Source organism: Thamnophis elegans, chromosome 5, assembly GCF_009769535.1.
Source record: "Thamnophis elegans isolate rThaEle1 chromosome 5, rThaEle1.pri, whole genome shotgun sequence".
Classification (NCBI taxonomy): Eukaryota; Metazoa; Chordata; class Lepidosauria; order Squamata; family Colubridae; genus Thamnophis; species Thamnophis elegans.
The window spans coordinates 7,828,843-7,852,966 of NC_045545.1; the positions used below are offsets into that span (position 1 = coordinate 7,828,843).

Below are 24,124 nucleotides of genomic sequence, written 5' to 3' on the forward strand. Positions count from 1 at the left end.
CCAGTTCTCCTATGGTTCTGCCAGGGACGTGCAGTCAGGGGAGGCAGAGCCTCACCACTGTCATCATGAAAATAAAATAAAAAAATTAAAAGGAAAAAGGCTGAGCTAGTTGCTGCCAGAGTCACAGTGGATGACTCTGCTTAGTGCTTAACTGTTTAAAAAAGCCTCTTTAAAAAGCGCCCTCTGCAGGAGGAGGTGGGAGAACCACGTGCCTCATTTAGTCTGACTTTATGATCACTCGAGCAGAGTTAAGCAAGGGTTAAAAGCTGAAAAATTCCTTATGTAGATGAGGGATGTAGTTCTCCTGCCACCTCCTGTAGAGGGCGTTTTTTTTAGAGGCTTTTTAAAACAGTTAAGCAGAGTCATCCATTGGGGACTCTGACAGCAGCTAACCCAGGCTGACCTCAGCAGCTCTTGCCTTTTTCCTTTTACATTTTTACATTTTCATCATGGCAGACAAGAGCAGAGTTGAAATCCTCTCTGAAACAGCTGGAAAAGGTACGTGGGTCGGAGGGAGGGGGAGTAATTCAAAATTAATGTAATTTGTAAGTAATTTGTGTGTGTGTGTGTGCTTTTCTTCACTCAGAGGGAAGGGGGTAGGAGAGGCAGGGAGGACAGCCCGCCAGCTTTCTTTCTCTGTGTCGGGGAAGCCCGCCAGCAGAGGCGGGTCTTTTACCCACCTCTGTTGGCGGGCTGGCACTTTCTTTCTTTTTTGAAAGCGGCTTTTGGCTGCTCTGGCGCTTTTGCTCACTGTCAAGAAAGCGGCATTTGGCCGCTCCGGTGCTATGTCCGACATAGAGGTGGGACCAGTGACATGCGGTGAGGTTTATGGCTGATTGTGATGACATCAGTGCCTCACCAGCCATAAACCTCACCGCACGTCACTGGTTCTGACAGAATCTACTAGTGCTAAACTTTTACTATGGCTGCATTGTTGAGTTTTTCCCCTGCTTCATTTTATTGGTGGAAAAAGGAATCTGAACCAGTTGTGGCTTGGTAAAAGATATACTGGCCTGCTGTTGCAGAGGCAGCCATACAGTTCCCATCATTCATTTATTTATTGTTAACCGTGTATAAATATAGCAGTTAATGTAACTAGCTTGAGATTGTTCATTGCAAGGGTCAAATTCTGTGTGATGTACAATATGCACTTTTAAAGTACTCTTGTATGAATATTTTTAGCTTGCCGACAGACATATTTTTACTAATAAAGAATATTTGTAGCTCCGGGTTGTCATGAGGGGTCCTTGTTCCTCTATGAGCTTGCTTGTTTAGTGAAGACATTTCATTATCAAACCAGTGAGGGAAGCCCCCTCTCCAGAAGAATGAAATAGTTTGGGAAATATTTTAAAAAGGCAGAATATTATATTTCCCTAAAGGAGAAAAGGAGAAACATGTTTTTAGAGGCAGAAAGCAGCTCCCGGTGTTTCTTAATAGCCCACAGCAGAAGCCAGCACTTTAAGGAGATAAAGAGCTTATTGAAAGAGGAAGCCAACTATCTAGATGAGTCCATTCATAAGCAAAGCAAATATTGCGGGCAGAAATCCATTCAGGGCAGGATATTTTGAAACCCCTTGCAGCAAAGTTTAACAGCTAACAAAAGCAGAATGGCAGGATTAGTACAGCAGGCCCTCACCCAAGATCCAGCACAGGAGGAAAGCCATAGGAATTGTCCAACACAAGCCCCTTCATTGCCCAAACCCACCCACCCACCCCCAGCAGCATTTCAGGACCTATATAGAAATTCTGGCACTCATCTAGCTAATTGTCCAGCTGACCAGATGGATTTTCCTTCTAACACCAGGCAACAATCACCTGTGCTAGTAAAGAGTAAGATTTTTTACAAGTATTAAGCTGTGATGTCCAGACCTGCTACATATAAGGGAGGGAGCAGGAGGAATAGAATTAAAAACTGCAATCGGAGTAATTGGGAATTTAAAAAGCCAACAAATGTTACCTACACAGTGATTTCAGACAACTGATCCTTCGTGAGGTTCAGTGGATGGTTAATGGCAGTTATGCCATATTCTTCTGGATCCTTATTTTGTTGGAGATTGGCTCTGAGAATTGCATTGTTGGCTACATTGAGAAAACTGACCACAGCATGCCAGCCTTTATTGTTAAACCACACCTGGGAAAACAATGCAGAAGATTACACACCTCAGCCAGTCAGAATCCTTTAAAATTCTGATTTTATCAGGAACAAGCAACAGGTTAGCGCATTTTGCCCAAACGGCTCATGCAGCTAATGACAGAAACTGCACAGTTTTCATATCTACTTTATTTATTATTATATGCACACTAGTCCTCTGGGTTTTTCCTCCATAACAAATCAGGGCTGGTAGTTCCAGGTTTTCAATTTTTTACCCTCTTGTTCATAATTCAGCGTTTGCTTATTCCTTGGAATTCCTTGGAATTCAAGCTTTTGCCAAGAGCCAAGGTGGCGCAGTGGTTAAATGCAGCACTGCAGGCCACTTCAGCTGACTGCAGTTCTGCAGTTCGGCTGTTCAAATCTCACCGGCTCAGGGTTGACTCAGCCTTCCATCCTTCCGAGGTGGGTAAAATGAGGACCCGGATTGTTGTTGGGGGGCAATATGCTGACTCTGTAAACCGCTTAGAGAGGGCTGAAAGCCCTATGAAGCGGTATATAAGTCTAACTGCTATTGCCATTGCTATTTTTTCTTTCTCTCTCTCTTTATTCAATTTGTATATTTAAACAGCAGAAATCAAACTTCTTTTCTTTCTCCTTCTTTGGGTCTGAATAACAATAGCAATGCATTAATGGGCATATAATATGGAGTGCTGGAGATGTTTTGTAGAAGTTTGATCACTGCAGTTCTGCATGTATAGTAAGTATCCTTCTTAGGGTTTCTAGATTGTTTTTTTAATCTAGAACATATAAAGGTAGTATATCGGAGTAATCCAAACAATTTGGAAAAATATTTTGTTTCATAGAATGGTTCACTTTCCTTTCTCTTCCTTTTTTGGTTGTAATGTTATATTTTCATAGTTTTTATTTTTGTGCCTTTAAGTCAGTATTGATTCCTGGTGATTTCCTGGAAACGTTCTGCAATCTTCTCGGCAAAAGTTTTGAAGTGGGTTGCCCCGGCTCCTTCCTAGGACTGAGAATCTCCCAGCTGACTTTGTGCCCAAGGCAAGACTAAAATTCAAAATGTCCTGGTTTCTAGGTACTTTAACCATTATACCATACTATTGTAACAATATGTCTGCAAAAATAATTTTGGTAATTTGGTATCATACAATACAACGTTTTCATTTCATTTACATAAATGAACATGTTTCTGGATACAAGGCCGTATTGGCAAATCAACATGTTACATGTCCCCAAACTATCTTAAAATTGTTTTATTCACTCTTCCGTTTCCTTACTAAAAAGCAAACAAAAGTTATTATTCTCTTTAAATTAATTATCCTTTACTGAACTTTGTGTTCAATTACCGAGTTATGCAAGATTTTATGAAAATAAGTATTAAAATACCTTAATATTGTGCTCAGTTTCCATATATTTAAGAAAAGTTGGCATTTCTTTAGCAGCAATCCTTGTTATTTCACCCTAGGCAGCAGGAAACAAAGGTTCAGAATTCCTTGTTTAAATTTTAGTGTTACAAATACCAAAGAAAATGTTAGATTTGGTGATAATCAAGTGACAAAGCAGATGCAAAAGTTATTTCTTACCCCTGTTATATTCATCATTCGACCAACGTCTTTCATAAAATCAATAATTTTATCTCCGGTAACAGGTGGTAGTGGAAGTTGCCCTCCAATGGAAATTCCTCCATATCTAAATACAAGATTACATAATCTTAAATTCTGTAAAAGAGAACCATACTCTACTTTTAATAGATAATGGATACAATACAAGTTTCCTTCAACATAATTTATACAGTACCCCTCTCCCAAAAAGAAATATGTTATGGAGATTTTCAGTCCTCCAGGTCATAGTTGTCTCAAAGGTGCTTTTTCAAAAGGCAACTGGAGTATTTTTATTGAGGAAAAAGAAGACATTTCAATTCTCATCCAAGAAGCTTCATCTGAAGAAGTGAAACCTCTTCTTTTTCCTCCATAAAAAAAGAGTCTAGCTACCTTTTCAAAAAAAGCATTTGAGACAAAAAGGAATATGATTCTCACTTTCATTGTTGATAGTGAATTGCACAAAACAAAATAAATACAGAAAGCCCTCAGCTAATGGCCTTGATTGGGACTGGCAAGTCTGCCACTAAGCGAAGCAGTCACTAAGTGGGAAATACCATGATTATGTTTCAGTGACGTGCGGTGAGGTTTATTGCTGGTGAGGCAAAAAGAAAGAGGCTTTTGGCCGCTCCGGCGCTTTGTCCAACTCCGACATGGAGTTGGACAAAGCGCCGGAGCGGCCAAAAGCCTGTTTCTTGAAAACGGGCACCGGGAGGGAGATTGAAAAGGGCTGGCCTTGGTGACATCACAATGTAAAGTAAAATCTCCCCTCCACATTTTCAAGCCGTTCGCAAAAATGCCCCATTCTGATCCTTCAAATGCTGCAATCCTGGAATATGTGGAAGGCTCGAATTGGGGCATTTTTATGGAGAGCTTGAAAATGTGGAGGGAGATATTCCTTCCTCTCCCCGATCTGAAGGTCAGCACAGGATAAGAGACAAAATCCCCCCCTCCCCATTTTCAAGCAGCTTGCAAAAACGCCCCATTCTATGCTTTCAATCCTGCAATCCTGGATAATGTGAAGGATCGGAATGGGGCGTTTTTGCAAACCGCTTGAAAATGGGGAGGGGGGATTTTGTCTCTTATCCTGAAAACCAGAACCAGGAGGCATCTGAGCCTTGGACCCGTGGGGAGGAGACAAGGGAGAGTGAGCCGGAGGCCAGTAGTGAGTTGTTCCTGGATGCACGCCATCAAAGAGCTAATAGGCGTCAGGAACAATTACGCAATTACAGGAGGTGATTTCACTCAGCTGGTGGTCATTAGGCTCCTCTCCAGACTATAAAAAGCTACTTGTGCACAGGCCCCTCTTTGCAGAAGTCAACACAGGATTGAATGTCTGAGGACATTACTGTGAGCTTGGCAGGCTGGATTGCTGCCAAGCCTTATCTGTGTTTATTGCTGCCCAAGTTTGTCTGAGTTGCTGCCAAGGTCCTTATCTATTTGTTCTGCTTCACTTTCAGCCACCAAGGTTTTGGTTTCTTGCTATTAAAGTACATTCCAGTTAAGTTTGTCTCGGCAGTCATTACTGGACGGAGGAGGGAGTCAGAACAGCTTTCAAGTTTATTCTCTTGCAAACCCTTTCTCTCCAAACTCTTCTCTGTTCTGCAAGACGGGGGTAGACAGATTCGGGGCATAGAACAACACTGTAATGGTGATCACATGACTAAGGGATGCTGCAAAGGTCATAAATGATAATAAATGGGCTATAAAATTATTTTTCCAGCACCGTTATATTTTTGAATGGCCACTGACGAAAATGAGGACTATTTGTACTGTTTCCAAACCAAGCACAGCCCTCTATTTTGTATTTCGAACAAAATAATACGGATTAGTCCTATCTTATTATTTGTCATTTATTTGAAATCAAATTCTTTAGACTTAAAAAAAAAATCAACAAAAGATACAGCACATGGTGGTCCTACCTTTGCTCATTGACCCAATATTTACTCTTTAAGCTGCCAAGAAAAATAAAAAAATATATTTTAAAATGTAATCATCTTTAATATACTGCATTCATTAAAATTCTTTCAGATGCAAAATTACATCTGTGCCACGAGGATCAACTTGGGGATTTTGTGGCTGTTCTGCTGACTGAGATGTCAACTTTAGGAATTTATAAGCCTCTTCAGATGATTGGTGAAAAGGATGACTCTATGCAGTCTGTACACTTAATCCTTGTCCCTGACCATTATTGGTTCCTCTGACTTGCACAGAAGCTACGAAAGTACAAGTTATATAAAAAAAAATTCTTTGATGTGTATTTTGCTCAGGACTTTTTCTGAACAAGTGTGCCTAATCTAACCTCACGGAGATTTTTTTTTTAACAACAACAACAAAAAACAGATAGACAAAAGGCAAAAGTTTGTTATGGCCAGAAGCCAGCATAAAAGACAAATAAATGGGCATACAGAGAAATAAAAGAGAAAAAAAACTAGCCAGGATTTATACCTGGGTGGAACTTTATCATTTAAGTGTCTTTGATTGCACTGTTGAAGCTGAGAAGCAAAACCCAGCACCACTACAAGTGGTCCAGATTAGGGGTCTCCAACCTTGGCAACTTTAAGTCAGGCGGACTTCAACTCCCAGAATTCCCTAGCCAGCAAATTCTGGGAGTTAAAGTCCGCCAGGCTTAAAGTTGTGGGAGCGCCTTCCCTCTGGAATGAGCTGCCCCCCGGAGCTTCGCATAATTCCCGACCTCTGGTCCTTCCGACGCGCCCTAAAAATTTGGCTTTTCCGGCAAGCCGTCCTGGCCTGAACTAAATAAAATAAATGATTGATTATTGTTAATTTTAATCGAATTTTTAAAAATGTTATTGTTAATCTTAATTGGGTTTGTTTTTTGGATACGCTATATAATTTTTTTAAACTTTGATAATATGTGGGTTTTTTTAAATGTTGTACGCCACCCTGAGTCCTTGGGAGAAGGGCGGCATATAAATCCAATAAACAACAACAACAACAAAAGTTGCCAAGGTTGGAGACCCCTGGTCCAGACATGTTTGTTAGCTAGTAGGAAAGCTACATAATAAGCACCTGATTGCTCTGGAATTGTAGCATAAACTCAAATAAAAACTGCTCTATAATATTTGATAGTATCAACTTCCTTCATGCCTCAAGGCCAGAAGATAGTACTGTATTTCCAGAACAAGAGTGCAGAAGGAAGGTTGTTGAAAGTGTACCGATGAAAGCCCAGCAATACTCAGAATAGGCCAGTTTAGCAATAGCAATAGCAGTTAGACTTATATACCGCTTCATAGGGCTTTCATCCCTCTCTAAGCGGTTTACAGAGTCAGCATATCGCCCCCACAGTCTGGGTCCTCATTTCACCCACCTCGGAAGGATGGAAGGCTGAGTCAACCTTGAGCCGGTGAGATTAGAACCGCTGAACTGCAGATAACAGTCAGCTGAAGTGGCCTGCAGTACTGCACCCTAACCACTGCGCCACCTCGGCTCAGTTTATTGGGAATTGGTGAGAAGAACATCACGAAAAACCAGTAAGCATCGTAACAACAATTCCTTTCATTAAAAAAAAAAATCACAGGTACTGGATTAGCTTTGATTATATTATTGTATGTATTTCATTATAGCATACAACCTTCTTTTCAATATCATGAAGACAGGGCAGAAAAAATGTTGGCATGGCATATTTTTTATTAGGGTTAGATGCTACTGGGAAAAAACCCCACAGAAAACTGAACAGCTGACGTTATTTAGAAGTCTTAGGACCAACAATCCATTCATACAAACTGTAGCAGGTTCCTAGCTAGAATCATTCATCACACAAAGCTATTGTATACTTTCTTTTTTTTAAACTAGTTTTACGTGGGAATCTGCCATTACAGTTTATTGTTATGTGCCAATACAGCTTCTGAATTTGAAAATGTATAAATACATGTATAAAACCAACCTGCTTCTTATTAGGGTGGGATATGTTTTCACCAAGAAATCAGAAATATTTCGGTAAGTGAGATCCTGAAGAATTTCTGTACTATGTTGAACCCTCTGTAAGATGAAAAAAATACTCATTAAATTCTTTGTGGTTATAACTTAATATTTCAGAGATTCAGACGCTAGAAAAGACCTCATAGGAAAGTTTTAGATTAAAATAACTGTTATTTTACTGGAAACTGAAAGCTACCTTGTCTTCCTTGGGGATTTTGTTTGTATATTTTGATCTCAAGCCACATAAAATAACTAAAAGCCACATTGGATTTGGTGAATGCTTCAAAAGATTTGTAAGCCGGGAGCTAAAATGTTGGCAAGTGACATTTAAAGACTGGCTTTTACTATAAGATAGCCATAAAAATTTAAACACATATAAACGTTTGTAATTTTAGAGAATAAATGCAACAATCTTGTAGCACTTTAAAGTCTAATCAGTTTAATGCAACAGACTGAGTTACAAAATCTTACTCAACAATTGCTTAATCTTTTAAGTGCCAAAAGACACTTCACATTTCCTGTAATTTTAAATGAACACATCTCTTTTTAGATTGGGATAAGAGAGTAAATATACAATTCTTTTGTAGCTAGCAAGTAAAATTTATGAAGAATGTGAATTTAACCACTGAGAGGCAGTGTTGCCTTCCCATAGCATAATTATGGGATATTTTCTTTGAAGTAATAGCAATTTTCTAACCTATCCTGTAAGCTTTGGCAAAACAGTCTGGAAATAGTTTCCTAATACATCCCTGTTTTCTAGAAAGAACAATTTATGTCATTATGAATTCTTATTTTGCATTGACAAGGCTAAACAAAGTCTCTGTGTACCAGTGGTGGGTTTCAAATTTTTTTTTAGAACCTCTTCTGTAGGTGTGGCCTGCTTTGTGGGAGTGGCTTGCCGGCCTGAGATCAGGTGGGAGTGGCTTGCCAGCCATGTGACTAGGTGGGTGTGGCCAACTTGCAAAATGTGGTGAAACTCACTTAACAACGCTCTTGCTTAGCAACCAAAATGTCGGCTCAGAAATCTGGCATTTGAAGCACACAAGACTTAAAGCTGTCAAGTTACAAGACCCTTGCACATCTAACCCTTTAGGGAAAAAAACTCCAGGGGTGTTCAAACTTGACAGCTTTAAGACTTGTGGACTTCAACTCCCAGAATTCCTCCTCCAGTCATGTTGGCTCAGAAACTCTAGCATTGAAGTGTGCAAGTCTTAAAGCTGTCAAGTTACAAGACTCTTGCACCCCTAACCCTTTAGAAAAAGAACCCCAGGGCTGTTCAAACTTGACAGCTTTAAGACTTGTGGACTTCAACTCCCAGAATTCCTCCTCTCGCTCTTCATCTTGATGATGTGCGAAGGGACGGGTGGGGGTGTGGAAGCTGGAACCAGTTCTAAATGGCCCTGTAGATTTGTGGAACCTCCCACCTACAGAAGAGGTTCTAAAAATTTTTGAAACCCACCACTGCAACGGCACAATGCTCATTTTAAGGACAACATCACATCTGAACACAGCTTGATGGTATGTCTAAACTATGAAAGAATGATGGAATATAAACAAAACAAACTTCTTGTTGTTAGGATAATTTTGCAATGAAAACACGAATACATTTAACACAACATCATTTGCAAATACATTTTTTTAAAAAAAAAAGTCTTCCCTCCCACTATTAGTCGATTTCAACAAGTCACAGTGCTTCGTGTTAGTAGTTGATACTCAAATAGTACCTGTGGTGGAGGAAGACCTCCTGCTCCTAGTGGACACACTGGCAGCATAGTGAGTTTCTTCCTAGTGCTGCATTCACACGCAGGTGAGGGGTTGTCAGGACTCCATGTCTTAGTCCGAAAAAGGGCAGACACATGATAAGGGACAGTTGGTGTCCTCCAGGCCATTGATGTAGCAATGCAAGAGTAGTTACTACGCAGGGATTTAAAACCCAGTGTAAAAATCAAAGTGATCACCGATAATCTTGCAAAATTATTGCATTTATATACCTCTCGTAACAGGACCAAAAATTCAAGGGAATGCCTCCTTAGTATTCTTTAAATAGAAATGAATGACACTCAATTTTCTTCATCACAAGCCTATGGATTATTTTTCCATACAGAAGCCATATAAAAACAATCCAATCTAATTTCACGCCCACTAATTGAAATTCAATTACATTTTACTTAAATTTATGTTGGATTGGATTGGATTTATTGCATTTATATGCCGCCCTTTTCCCCGAAGGGGACTCAGGGCGGCTCACAATTCAAGTCAGGGAAAGGGGTACAGACAGGGGATAAAAAAGACGAACATAACAATACACAATTTAAAAGCACACAACAACCATACCATTTGAGGAGGGGGGCAAAAGCTCTTTAGCCCCAGGCCTGTCGGAACAGCCAGGTTTTAAGGGCTTTGCGGAAGGCCTGGAGGGTGGTGGGGGTTCGAATCTCCACGGGGAGCTCGTTCCAGAGGGTCGGAGCAGCCACAGAGAAGGCTCTCCTCCGGGTAGTCGCCAGTCGACATTGGCCGGCGGATGGAATTCGGAGGAGGCCTAATCTGTGGGATCTGATCGGTCTATTGGAGGTAATTGGCAGCAGGCGGTCTCTCAAGTACCCAGGTCCAATATGTTTAATACAATTGTATGTTTAATACAATGTTTAAATACAATTAATATCATTACCTTCCCTTTCTGTGGCATTAAAAATTAGGAACTTTGGGAGGTCTCTAGGGAGTGGGTTCAGGTTTTTCAGCGACTGCATACGATCATAGAGTTGGAAGGAATCTCCTAGGCCAACTACTCCAGAGGTGGTATTCAGCCGGTTCTCTCCGGTTCGGGCGAACCCATAGCGGTGGCTGTGGGAGGCTCCTTCTACCTGCCCTGACGTAATGCGCGAGCACTGCATATGCACACAAGTTGGTATGCACATGCAGACGCAGCACGTGTGAGCGAAGTGATCATGCATGCCACCAGTGGTGGAATTCAAATAATTTAACAACCGTTTCTCTGCCCTAATGACCAGCAGGGTAGGTGGGGCTTGGTGGTCATGTGACTGGGTGGGCATGGCCAACTCAACATCTCTCAGGTCGATGGGCGCGTCGTCTTAGCTGTTATAATGTAATGAAAGTTAACCGGAGAGGCAGTTTCTGTAAGCAGGTCAATAAAGATTAGGCTAGAAACAACACCAGAATGTTTCCTTCCTGCCTTCCTTACGGGATTAGCCCTGTAAAGTGGGAAAAAACAAAAGGAGATTTCTTCCAACAATCGGTTCTCCGAAGTGCTTAGAAAGTTACCAACCGGTTCTCCCGAATAGGTGCGAACTGGCTGAATCCCACCACTGATGCCTACGCTCAAATTTGTGAACCAATAGGGAAGGTAAGTGAATCCCACCGTTGAACTACTCCCTGATTTCTGCTCAATGCAGATGCAATCCATACATTTCTGACTGATGACCACACTGGGTCTGAAAACCTCTACCTGACCCTGGGGACGTAGATTGGACAACTCCGATTTATAAGGTGACCTTCCCTACTTAAAGAGAGTAACTTAGGGAGCTATTTCCTTGAACCTTTAGACATATTTTACTTCCTTATTAAACAGCAATACATATGGATTCCACAGAACTATTTATTTATTTATTTATTTATTTATTTATTTATTTATTTATTTATTTATTTATTTATTTATTTATTTATTTATTTATTTATTGGATTTATATGCCGCCCAATCCCGAAGGCCTCCGGGCGGTTTACAGAAAAAAGGGGAAGAAATAATAAAAAAGAAAAAAAAAGACAGATTTAAAATAGCTACACATGCATTCGCTCTAATTGGGGCTGGACCTCAACAGTGAGGTCAACAGCCCCAGGCCTGCCAGAATAGCCAGGTCTTAACAGCTTTCCTGAAGGCCACGAGAGTGGGTGAGGTCCAGATCTCTGGGGGTAGCTCATTCCAAAGGGTCGGAGCAGCCAGAGAGAAAGCTCTCCTTTGGGGAGCCGCCAGCCGACATTGTCTGGCTGACGGCATCTGAAGGAGGCCCACCCTGTGGGATCTCACCGCCCGCTGGGAGATATGTGGCAGTAGGCGGTCTCACAGGTACACTGGCCCTAAGCTACTACTATTAAAACTGTTTGTTCTAGTCTAGTGTATGTAGGCAAGGCCCATTTAAAAAAAAAATACACAAATGATAATACCTGGTTTTACACATCCTGCTATCCCATGGAATAGTTTGCTTTGCGCTTAGCACAAACTGTAAGCCTAGAAGCCTAGATTTACAAACTATAAATCTATTGTGGCAACTTTGAAGCTATGTTGGTTAATATTCACATTTTAGGTTTCCATTATGTTAACACCCCAGGTTGTCTTCACTTCATATTTTGTTTTATCCTTTGATGTCACTGTCAACTTTGCATTTTCTTCAAATCTCCACTTTTACTTAATGTTCAGAAGGCAGACTATTCTGGGGTTATCACCTTCCTTGTTTATTCCTATGGATTATGGCTGATTGCCAAAGCAAAATAATTAAAACAAACTGCTGACTCCGATGGTGGCAGTATTTTGTTCCAGGAGGACATCAAAAAGTAAGATCGCTTGCACTATTTTTAATCTGTGTGGGCTGAAATTCCTTACGGCAGATGCAACACAAAACCCCAGTTTTGTGCCAGGACAAAAATGAACAGATGAAAAGAGAAGTAGAAAACAAACTTTTAGGCAAACTATCCCCAAGATGTTGCCTTCCAGATATGTTAGGAATCAGTCTGTAGAAGTTACAACCATGCATCTTATTTAAATCCAATTTTGTATATATTTAATTATAAACCCATCAGAGGTGGGTTCCTGCCAGTTTGCACCAGTTCGATAGAACTGGTTCGTCAAATCTACCGAACCGGTTAGAAGAGGTTCCACCAGTGGACCCACCACTGACACACACACAAACACATACACACACACACACACAGACTCACACAGAGAGAGAAAGAGAAAGAGAAAAGGAGAAAGAAATAAAGAAAAAAAGAAAAAAAGAAAGAAAAAGTGACAGAGAGATGAAAGAAAAAAAGGGAAAAGGGACAGAGAGACAAAAGGAAGGAAAGAAAGAGAGAGAGGGAGGGAGGGAGAGAAAACACATGGCCGGCAAGCCACTCCCACCAGGTCACATGGCTGGCAAGCCACTCCCACAAAGGAGGCCACACCCACAGAGTAGGTTCGAAAAATTTTTGAAACCCACCACTGAAACTGGATAGTTTTATTTCTAATAGATCGGCAGTTGAAGTAACTCATGTGAACCTGGCCAAATTTTCTTAATGTTATTTTTTATTTTATTTTAAACAAGTCTGACAGACAGATCGATTAAAACAATAGTTGTACAATTCTTATTTTGTTACACATTTATAAAATATTTATAACCAAGTGATTTAATCTCACCACACTATTTCTTCCTCAATGTAGTTCTTCTATTAGATTGTAAAAGAAACCCAGGGTGGCTGTAATGCTATAGGTAAGGCAATCAGGAATCATCGGGGGGAATAAGGACATAACGTATAAAATAAGTTCCATATTTAGTCAGTGATAGAGATCAGTGGGACTTAATCTGGTTGTGATTAACTTAAATCTCTTCCATTCCATTGGGTCTAATTTAAAATCGTCCATTGTTCCATAGGCTCCTGCTTAATGTTGTGGGATGAAGGGACTTTATCATGTTAAAGCTTCAGTAATAGTATAGGATCTTTATAATTGGAGAGAGACAGAGAGAGAAAGAGAGACAGGGGGGGGGGAGAGAGACAGACAGACAGACAGAGAGGGAGGGAGGGAGGGTGGGAGGGAGAGAGAGAGAGAGAGAGAGAATGAACTTACTAAAGAGGTTCACTCTTCAAGCACCGATTTCCAAATCCTGGTTTCTTTAAAAAGGCATCACGAAGAGAAACCATAAGTTCACTGCCAGGCTGTTCATTGCTGGGGGAGATTTAGATTATAAAAAGAGATTAACTATAGGAAAGTACTTTCCTGCTAATGAAAATTAGCAGAATCACTGCAGATATTACTTAATTAACTACCCAATCTTAGAAGAAGCCTGTATGTTTCATAAAGATTACCAAAAAAAAAAAAATGTTTTAAAAAAATCACATTGTTGTTTACTACAAAGGTTTAATTTCGCAAAGACATTCAGGTGTGGTCCTGATTAACAAGTGGAAAATAGTTTTATATAAAAGGTAAGATAGTCGAACACTTGTGGCTGAACATTTGCAATTCACACAGCCTGCTGATCCAATATCCTCCCCGCCCCCCGCCCCCGCCCCGATTCAGTCTAATGCTATTGTTTTGTTCTGTCCCCGAATTGCATTCATCAACACTGTAATCAAGTCTGTTATCCATGTTCCTGGTACTAAACGTAGGTCAACGCAATATCATATCTCAACAAAGTTAATCTATTTATGAGTCAGCCTTCTTTCTGGAAACCTACTCAATATTCATATAATTCATGGGTCAGGAACAGATTGTTAGCCATCAAAACTCCAATTACTTCATGTTTCTTTGTACATTAAAACAGTGGCCACTCCTTTCTCCATATATTAAGAGATTTTTTTAAAAAAAATCCTGAGAAGTGAAAGCCTGAGGATGGAGTGGGGGCACCCCCTGAAACTCAGTATATCTAGTCTTTGAAAACTGAGGTGATGAATCTCCTAAGTGATATTTAGCAATGATGCAAATAGCGAGATGTTGCATATACCATATTTTTCGCAGCAAATGACACTCTGAGCCATAAGATGCATCTAGCTTTTGGGGAGGAAAACAAGAAAAAAAATCTGCCATCAGTTTGCCTCCTTGCAGCAAACAGCAAACAGCCTAGTAAGCTTCAGCACAGCCTGATTTAGCACAAGCAGCTGATTGGCTGTTGGATCGGCCTCCCAGAATACCACTGATCAGCTGTTTCAGGCTGTAGAGATTGCTGCCCATCACCACCACCTATCACTGCTTCTGTGTGCCCCATTTTTTTGCCTTCAAGCGCCCCATTTTCAGCCTCCGTGCATCCCATTTTCAGCCTCCACATGTCCTGTTTTCGTCCCGTTCCAGGTGGTGGGGATTGCTGCCACTGTCAACTGCCACCGTCGCCAGTGATAGGCGGCGATGGTGGTGATCCCCACCACCTGGAATGGGCCGAAAACGGGACATGCAGAGGCTGAAAATGTGGTGCGCAGAGGTGGCTATAGATGGTGGCAACGATAGGTAGTGACGGTGGTGATGGACAACGGCAATCTACACAACCTGGAACAGCTGAGCAGCGATATTCCGGGAGGCCAATCCAACTGCCAATCAGCTGCTCATGCTAAATTAGGCTGTTCTGAAGCTGACCGGTCTGTTTGCTGTTTGCTGCAAGGAGGCAAATTGCTGGGAGGCAGAGGCCGAAGGGTGGGACTTCCGCAACATTCACTCTATAAGACGCACAGACATTTCCATCCACTTTTTTGAGGGGGAGTGCGTCTTATAGACCAAAATTTATGGTATATCTGATCTCCAACTGAATGGTGAAGACTAGCTAATCTTATATGATCTTAAAAGTTAATCAGGGTCAGATCAGGTTAGAACATGGATGGGGGGGTATCACACCAACCCCACGGTTATATGTAAGACTACTGTTAAAGTCAAAAATAATGTACAAAAAGGCAACAGCAAAAAAGAGTTGCTCAGAAAATTGCATGAATTTTCTCATGAAATCAGGAGGAATCAAGCTCAATTCGAATAATATAATATACATCTTCTCCATTTACAGAATTTTGTTATGTTGTATTAGGTTAAACTGTTATGTTAATGTATCGCAATAATCAGAACTGGCTCCCACCAGTTAAAAAGAAGGAAGAACAATAATAATCAATAAAGTGTAATATGTTTATGATTATATGGTCTGGTCATACACGACAAACATTCCATTCATTTAGGCATTCCTTATCCACATAATTTCAGTGTCTCATAGTTTAGCTTCTTAAGAGAAATACGTTCAAGAACTAAGCAAAGTCAGCAATAGATATAGACTTGTTTATAAAAGAAGTCTAAAAAATTATATGTTACAGTAAGTACTGGATTAACTAGTAACAGTGCTAACTAGAATGTAGGAAACTTCAGAGGCAAGGTTACTTCAAAAATAGACATACTAAGGAATCCTCTGACCTGAAGAAAGTAAATTGATGTCCATAGATCCAAGGGTGGAGGGTTAGACTGGGATATTCACCAAATGGAGGGATGATGACTGTAAATATCAGAGCCAGCAACACAAAGCTAGCAGGTAGAACAATCTGCCGGTAGAACAATATGGAATATGTGAGATAACTGCTTTCACATAGTATCCTGTTGTGGCCCGGCAGGAGCCGTTGGAGCTGCCACCAGACTCCGACAGCGAGGGGCCCTATGAGTCGACCCTGGAGGATGTGGAGGACTCTGGACAGGGTTCTGACTCAGAGCAGGGCGCAGAGAGAAAAACTGATACGCCACCAGGTGGTGCCTGAGCCTTGGATCAGTGGGGAGGAGACAAGAGAGAGTGATCCAGAAACCAACAGTGAGTTGTTCCGGGATGCACGCTGTGGAAGGGCTACTCGGCGTCAAGAACAACTACGTAATTACAGGAGGTAATTACGCTCAGCTGCTGGTCATTAAGCTCCTCTCCAGACTATAAAAGAGACTGCTTGTGCCACGCCCCTTCTTGCAGAAGTCAACGCTTGGACTAAAGAGAAACTAACTTGGCAGGCTGGATTGCTGCCAGAGTTTGTTTGAATTGCTGCCAAGGTTTGTCGGACTTGCTGCCAAGGTCCTTATATGTTTGTTTGCTTGGCTTTCAGCCACCGAGATTCTGGTCTTGTTATTAAAGGACATTCTCATTAAGCGTGTCTCGGCTTTCGTTACTGGATGGAGGAGGGGGTCAGAACAGTATTGTATTAATGGCAATAATAATAGCACTTAGGCTTACAGTATACACCGTCCCATATGCTTGACAGCACTCTCTAAACAGTTTACAAAGTCAGCATGTCGCTCCCAAACAATTTGAGTCCTCATTTTACTGATCTTGGAAGGATGGAAGTCTGAGTCAACCTTGAGCTGGTGAGAATCCTAAATGAGAATTTCCTACTAATGGCTTCTTAGTTATATAAAATAAGACTAAAAAAAGCCCAGGAAGCTGCATTAGTTAACCTAGTTTAGTATTGCTAGCCAGTGGCTTTCTAAGCTTTCCTGAAGCTGAAACCACAGTATGGGGAACAGAGGTGGGTTCCTACCAGTTCGCACCTATTCGATAGAACCGGTTCGTCAAATCTACCGAACCGGTTAGAAGAGGTTCCACCAGTGGACCCGGAAAGCAGGCCACACTTACAGAAGAGGTTCCAAAATTTTTTGAAACCCACCACTGGTCCTTGGATATGATTATTCTACACTATCATGCCCCTATTTATAAAACTCAGTGCCTCTGTGAAAGGTAAGGATGACTACTGCGTTTGTGGTGCAATCAGAACATTGCGTGTGTTGAAGTTGTTTAAACGTAAACCAAAGATGCCTTTTAAAAAACAAGTTTACATCATATTCTTATGCATGCCAGTGCTGTGTGTGAGGAAATTTAAGGTGGTTCTGACAAGTGTCGTCGGCATCTTCATATCCGGTCACATGGGCAGCAAGCCACTCCCATCCGGTCACATGGGTGGCAAGCCACTCCCACAAAGGAGGCCACACTCACAGAGTATGTTCGAACAATTTTTGAAACCCACCACTGATGGGGAATATGTGCAAACTATTGCCAAACTCTCCAGCATATAAATACCTAGCCAAAAGAATGTTCTAAGCTATGTATGCATGGTATGATTCTCACTCTAGGACATTTTTATTCATTTGTTGTATTTGCATCCAGCTTTTCTTCTAGGAGTTCAAGGCAGACTAGTCGATTTCCCTTTCCCTTTATTTTCACAACAATAACCCTGCAGACAAAGCAGGCTAGATTCAGAGAGCGTACAAAGAGTCCATAAGCCCCTTGTGAGCTCCATGTTTGAGTGGACTTGAATCAGGATTGTTTTGATCCCAGTCCAACATCTTAGTCACTGAATACTTAACATACCAAACAGGGGTAGTTGATTCTACGGATCATCGACAAATGCGCGCTCGACAAAAGCGCGCCGACGAGAAAACCGCGAGTTCTAAATCGCGCCGACGAATGAGCGCAGAAGCACGCTGACAACAGCACGCCGACAAAAGCGCCCCTTCAACGAACAAGTAGTAACCACGAGTTCTAAACCTAACCCTAAACCTAACCCTAACCCTAAACATAACCCTAACCCTAACTCTAACCCTAACTCTAAACCTAACCCTAACCCTCACCCTGAACCTAACCCTTACCTTAACTGAAATCATGCTTTTGTGGGCGCGGTTTTGTCGGCGCGTTGTTGTGGGCGCGTTTATGAGGTTGCGGTTTTCGCACCGTGGTTTCGTCGGCGCGCTTTTGTCGTGCGCACATTTGTCGGGTCACGGATTCTCTACAATGTAGACTCTGGACTTTCACACTGTAGTAGAACTATAATAAATGTCTTCATTAACTTCGATATATGTCATTTGGGGAGGGGGGGGGGATAGTAAGCACGTACCTGAGCCAAGAAGTCTTTAATACTACGGGTGGTATGATGGAAACGTTTGATGAGAAGAGCGTTGATCTGCTGAAGTATAAGCTGGGCGCCTTTATTTTGCCGAGATCCTTTGCCATCGCTCTTGTCTCCATCCAGAGAAGCACAGCTGTTTGTTGAAGATCTTTGCGGGGTTCCTTCTTTGCCTCCCGCAGCAACATTCTCCTGGTCGGTTCCTGGATTTTACAAATAAGAATTCCCATGCCAGAAGGAAGAAAGAGGTAAGGAGAGGAGGGCGGAAGGGAGAGAAGGAGAGAAGGTAGGAAAAGGAAGAGTAGGAATAGGGGAGAGGTAAGAGAAAAAGGAAGGGGAAGGAGAGGAGGAAGGAAGGAAGTAGAGAAGGGAGGGAGGGAGAAGAGAAAGGGGAAATAAGATAATAGGTGGAAGAGATGGTAAATAAAGCAACCCAAATTGTATATTATAACCAGGGGTGGGATTCAAATAATTTAACAACCGGTTCTCTGCCCTAAGGACCAGCTGGGTAGGCGTGGCTCGGTGGCCATGTGACTGGGTGGGCATGGCCAACTCAATATCACTCACGCCGATGGCGCTTCGCCTTAGCTGTGACAATGTAATAAGGGTTAACCAGAGAGGCTGTTCCTGTAATCAGGGCAATAAAGATTAGGCTAGAAATACTAGAATGTTTCCTTCCTGCCTCTCTTACAGGATTAGCCCTGTAAAGTGGGGGGAAAAAACCAAAATGAGATTTCTTCCAACAACCGGTCCTCCGAACTGCTTAGAAAGTTAAGAACCGGTTCTCCCGAATCGGTGCAAACCGGCTGAATCCCACCACTGATTATAACCTATTAAATGGAATAACAAATGTATAAGAATGACAAATGTAAAGAAGAATAACAACTATGTGAATGTATACTTATAATTGTATGTAAGAGAATAAAAAATAAAAAAAACTTTTCGGGAAAAAAAAATGAATTCCCATGCCGGTTTTGTTCAAGGCACAATGAAAAAAATACTTTAGTCCCACAAGTCAGAGATCCATTTATTTCTTCAAGACTGAGGTTTAAACATTTTTAACAATAGATTTCTAAAGTCTTAACATCAAGCTGTGAACCGTCTTTATGGGTAGTTCTCGTCTTACAACCATTTATCTAGTGACTGAACTTACAGCCACACTGAAAAAAGCGACTTATGCCCTGGTCCTCAACTCACAACGATTTCAGTCAGCTGATCAAAATTTGGGCGCTTGGCAACCAGCATGTATTTTCGAGAGTTGCAACGTTCCAGGATCATATGCTCACATTTGCGACCTTCTAAATTGGCTTCCAGAAAAGCACAGTCAACGGGGAAACTAGTTTCATTCAGTGGCCATGTGGTCCACCTTAACAACTGCAGTGATTCACGTAACAACCGTGGCACAAAAGGTCGTAAATTTGGGTGCAACTCACTTAACAAATGCCTTGCCTTGCTTAGCAACAAAAACTCTGATTCCAATTGATGTAAGTATATATACATATAAAATACCAAGTCAATCTACAATGCAGAAATGAATGGAGAGTGGGGAAAGGAGACAGACAGACAGACAGACAGACAGACAGAGACTGATAGCAAAAGTAACCATAAGGCTCCAGCCATGATCAGACTAAATATTTTCACAGCACTTTTAATCATTTCTGCATTGTGGGTTGACTGTGTGTCTTCAAAATCATATCCTCTTTTCTTGATATGGGAATGTTTCCTAACTTATGGAATTGAATTGAATTGGATTTATTAGGTTTCTATGCTGCCAAATCCCGAAGGACTCCGGGCGGCTTACAGAATAAAAAAGAAATTAAAGGAACTTAAAAACAATAGGACACACAAAGTTAAAAAAGAACGCAACAAACACCAATCAGAAGGCCTGCCGGAAAAGCCAGGTTTTAATGGCTTTGCGAAAGGCCATGAGAGTGGGGATGGCCCGGATCTCTGGGGGCAGCGCATTCCATATGGCCAGAGCGGCAACAGAGAAGGCCCTACTCCTAGGCGCTGCCAGCCGGCATTGTCCTGCTGAAGGCCCATCCTGTGTGATCTTATTGGTCTAAGGGAGGTATGTGGCAGGAGATGGTCTCGTAGGTACCTAGGTCCTAGGCCATGTAGGGCTTTAAAGGTAATAACCAGCACCTTGAATCGTGTTCGGAGACCAATGGGCAGCCAGTGCAGCTCGCGGAGGATAGGTGTGACGTGAGTGTACCTTGGCACACCCAGTATCGCTCGCGTGGCTGCATTCTGGACTAGTTGCAGTCTCCAAACACTTTTCAGTGGCCATTGGTCTCCGAAGAGGCAAAGGATAGCATGAGGTGGAGATAGGAAGAACATGATTAGAGTGAACACTACTGTATTGAATGTTATAGGTGGTAAGAGGTATACTGGAATTCACCGCTGAATCTGAAGTATTAAAACCTTTCATGCAAACTTTGGTTTTCAGAGACTTGCTCATGGAATGCATACCTGTGTTGGGTATTTCAAGGTCAGCCTCGGCTGTAACCTTCAAGAAAACCTGAAAGACATGTGCATGAGAAGATGCTACGTGGAAGCAAAGTAAGCACTGGCATCTTTAAGCATATTTTCTCTCTCCACCCCGCAATGCCACACAAGGGGAAAAAATCTTACTCTTCTCATTTTACTTTTAGTTAATGTTTAAAAAACTCTAAAAGGGCACAAAATAATCTTTAAAAAATCGGGGTAATAGGAAGAAATATACTAACTATAGTATAAAGTATAAAGTTAGGATAGGGATTATACGAACTATCCTATCTTTATCCCGTTAACCTTGCGTCTTTTTTCTGGTGTCTTCAAATGTGTTAAATTACAACTCCTATCTTCCCATCAGACAGTTCTAATTTAATAGTTTATTACCAGGGATGGTGGGTTCACACAGATTCAGGTGATCCTCTAGCTAGGATCCTCCAAAGGCCACCTCTGGCTGGCTCTGCCTCTCCCACTCTACCCCTCCCCTCCCAGGAGTCTGCACACCGCCTGTTCATCATGCAAGTGACGTGCGCGGAGGCTTGGGGAGGGCAAAAAACAGCCTTACCAGAAGTTCTGGAAGTCCAGAAACGGCCTCTGGAAGGCTTCCGGAGAGCCTCCGGAGCCCAGGGAAAGCAGCTTTTCCCAGAGGCGCAAGAAAGGCCTCCAGAGTCTGGGGAGGGCAAAAAACACCCCCCTCCCCGCCGTGCTGCAGAAGGCTGACTAGGCCACGCCTACCATGGCTATGTCCACCCAGCAAGGGGGCAGCAAACCCCGTGGCCCGACAAAACCGCGCTCGTCAAAATAGCGGCGACAAAACCGTGTCGCTAAAGCCGCGACGTCATCACCGCGACGTCATCACCGCGGCGACAACAGCGCGGCGACAGAAGGGCGCTTTAAAACAGCGCGGCGGCAGAAAGCCGATTTAAATTAAGGTAAGGGTTAGGATTAGGTTTAGGGGTTTGGTTTAGGGTTAGGTTTAGGGTGAGGTTAGGGTTAGGTTTAGGGTTAGGTTTAGGGTTAGGTTTAGGGTTAGGTTAGGTTAGGTTTAGGGTTAGGTTTAAGGTTAGGTTTAGGGTTAGGTTTAGGGTTAGGTTTAGGTTTAGGTTTCGGTTTAGGTTTAGGTTTAGGGTTAGGTTTAGGGTTAGGTTTAGGGTTAGGTTTAGGGTTAGGTTTAGGGTTAGGTTTAGGGTTAGGTTTAGGGTTAGGTTTAGGGTTAGGTTTAGGGTGCTGAGTGCTTTGGAAGGCGCGGATTTGCCCTCCGCGGTTATGTCGTCGCGCTAGGGTCGCCTTTTTCCTTAGCGCTTCGGACGGCGCGGATTTGCCCTCCACGCTTATGTCGGCGCGGATAAGGGCTTTGCGGTTTTGTCAGTGAACCAGCAAACCCATTGCTGGAACTTTTGAAGACCACCCCTAGTTATTACTCTAGCAATATTTGTTACTACAATGCAGGGAGAAAAAAATCCCTGCCCTGAACAAATTATTTCTACCTCTCCAAAAACTCAAATACTGGCTTAATACCAGCAGATGATTATACAATATAGTTTGGAGCATTTCATCCGAAATAGGAAAGCAAGGACTGGACAAACTGCTCAAATATATCAAGATGACCAACCTCTTCAAGGGGTGTATCTGAGATCCCAAAACTGCTGAGTCCCACGTCAGCCAAGGTTTCCTCTAATTCTCTGAAAAGGCCGGAATAGGCACGCTCCTTAAAATTCTTATTTGGCAGAAGGTAGACGAGTTCCTGGCCAATGTTTTCGATTAACTGTGCTTCCGGAACGTGATGGTGGACAATCTCATTTAGTTCGTTCACATTACCTAGTTGAGGAAATCAATAAAGTAAATTATTTATAAAAAGTGTTCTTTATTATTAGATCTATAAAAGAAGGTGAGAGAACTTGGTGCTCGCTGAACTGGATTGTTTCCTTGCAGGCATTTCTTTATTGAAGTAACCTTTTTAATATCTCTGTGTGTGTGTGTGTGTGTGAGTGTGTGTGTGTGTGTGTGTGTAGAGGAGATCTACTACTTGTTTATTCACAGTAGCTTGCCCTGCCAGTTTTGGTGCAGGTGTAGTTTTCTCCTTAGTAGTTCCTTGTTTAGGATATTGTTTCCTGCTTGATTGCAACTCACACACACACACCCTCCTCAGAATGGATAGGCTAGGTTTCTGAATGGTGTATAGAGAGGGAGCAGACCCCATACTCATTCACATGGATGATGTTATCTAGTTGGGTAATGAAATGTCTGAAAGTAAACAGTCAAACTCAAGGTCTCCAAATTTCAACTCTTGAGCCACATATATATTCTCTTCTATAGGGAGTTGAGAGAGAATAGCCACTTTCATTCTGTTCACTATAGCAATAGCAATAGCAATAGCAGTTAGACTTATATACCGCTTCATAGGGCTTTCAGCCCTCTCTAAGCGGTTTACAGAGTCAGCATATTATCCCCAGTCTGGGTCCTCATTTCACCCACCTCGGAAGGATGGAAGGCTGAGTCAACCTTGAGCCGGTGAGATTTGAACAGCCGAACTGCAGATAACAGTCATCTGAAGTGGCCTGCAGTATTGCACCCTAACCACTGCGCCACCTCTTGTGGCTGACCCTTGTGGCTCAGACAAATATATTTCAAGGATCACACTATCAAGTATTTTGTTTGTTTGTTTAATATTCTGCCTTTATTTTATTTACAAATAACTCAAGATAGCGAACATATCCAACACGTTTTCCTCTTCTTTTCCCCACAACTCTGTGAAGTGAGCTGAGAAACAGTGATCAAAAATTAACAGCTGGCCTTCATAGATAAGGTACAGAGGTGGGTTCCTACCAGTTCGCACCTATTCGGTAGAACCGGTTCGTCAAATCTCCCGAACCGGTTAGAAGAGGTTCCAAAATTTTTTGAAACCCACCACTGGTCCTTGGATATGATTATTCTACACTATCATGCTCATATTTATAAAACTCAGTGCCTCTGTGAAAGGTAAGGATGACTACTGCGTTTGTGGTACAAGCAGAACATTGCGTGTGTTGAAGATGTTTTAACGCAATCCAAAGATGCCTTTTAAAAAACAAGTTTACATCATATTCTTATGCATGCCAGTGCTGTGTGTGAGGTAATTTAAGGTGGTTCTGACAAGTGTCGTCGGCATCTTCATATCCGGTCACACGGGCGGCAAGCCACTCCCATCTGGTCACATGGGCAGCAAGCCACTCCCACAAAGGAGGCCACACCCACAGATTAGGTTCGAACAATTTTTGAAACCCACCACTGCTAAGGTAGGATTATAACTGACAATCTCCTGCTTTCTAGCCTGTTGTTTCAACTACTAGATCAAACTGGCTCTCTCAAATAGCATCAAGAAACACCGTTTATAATTTCT

The 24,124-nt window shown here is 42.1% G+C and overlaps 1 protein-coding gene across 1 annotated transcript in view; it reads right to left on the reverse strand.

The window, feature by feature from the left end:
* The window catches only part of ABCA4 (ATP binding cassette subfamily A member 4), a 159,367-nt gene that overhangs the window by 29,633 nt on the left and 105,610 nt on the right, over positions 1-24,124 (reverse strand). Inside the window, exons 27-37 of the mRNA XM_032217704.1 lie at positions 22,358-22,563; positions 20,725-20,773; positions 18,244-18,455; positions 15,797-15,921; positions 13,487-13,585; positions 9,378-9,567; positions 7,619-7,713; positions 5,634-5,666; positions 3,697-3,802; positions 3,500-3,574; positions 1,962-2,131 (exon numbers count right to left, since the gene is read on the reverse strand). Coding sequence (XP_032073595.1) covers positions 1,962-2,131; positions 3,500-3,574; positions 3,697-3,802; positions 5,634-5,666; positions 7,619-7,713; positions 9,378-9,567; positions 13,487-13,585; positions 15,797-15,921; positions 18,244-18,455; positions 20,725-20,773; positions 22,358-22,563 — 1,360 coding nt within the window. The remainder of the gene's footprint in view (positions 1-1,961; positions 2,132-3,499; positions 3,575-3,696; positions 3,803-5,633; positions 5,667-7,618; positions 7,714-9,377; positions 9,568-13,486; positions 13,586-15,796; positions 15,922-18,243; positions 18,456-20,724; positions 20,774-22,357; positions 22,564-24,124) is intronic.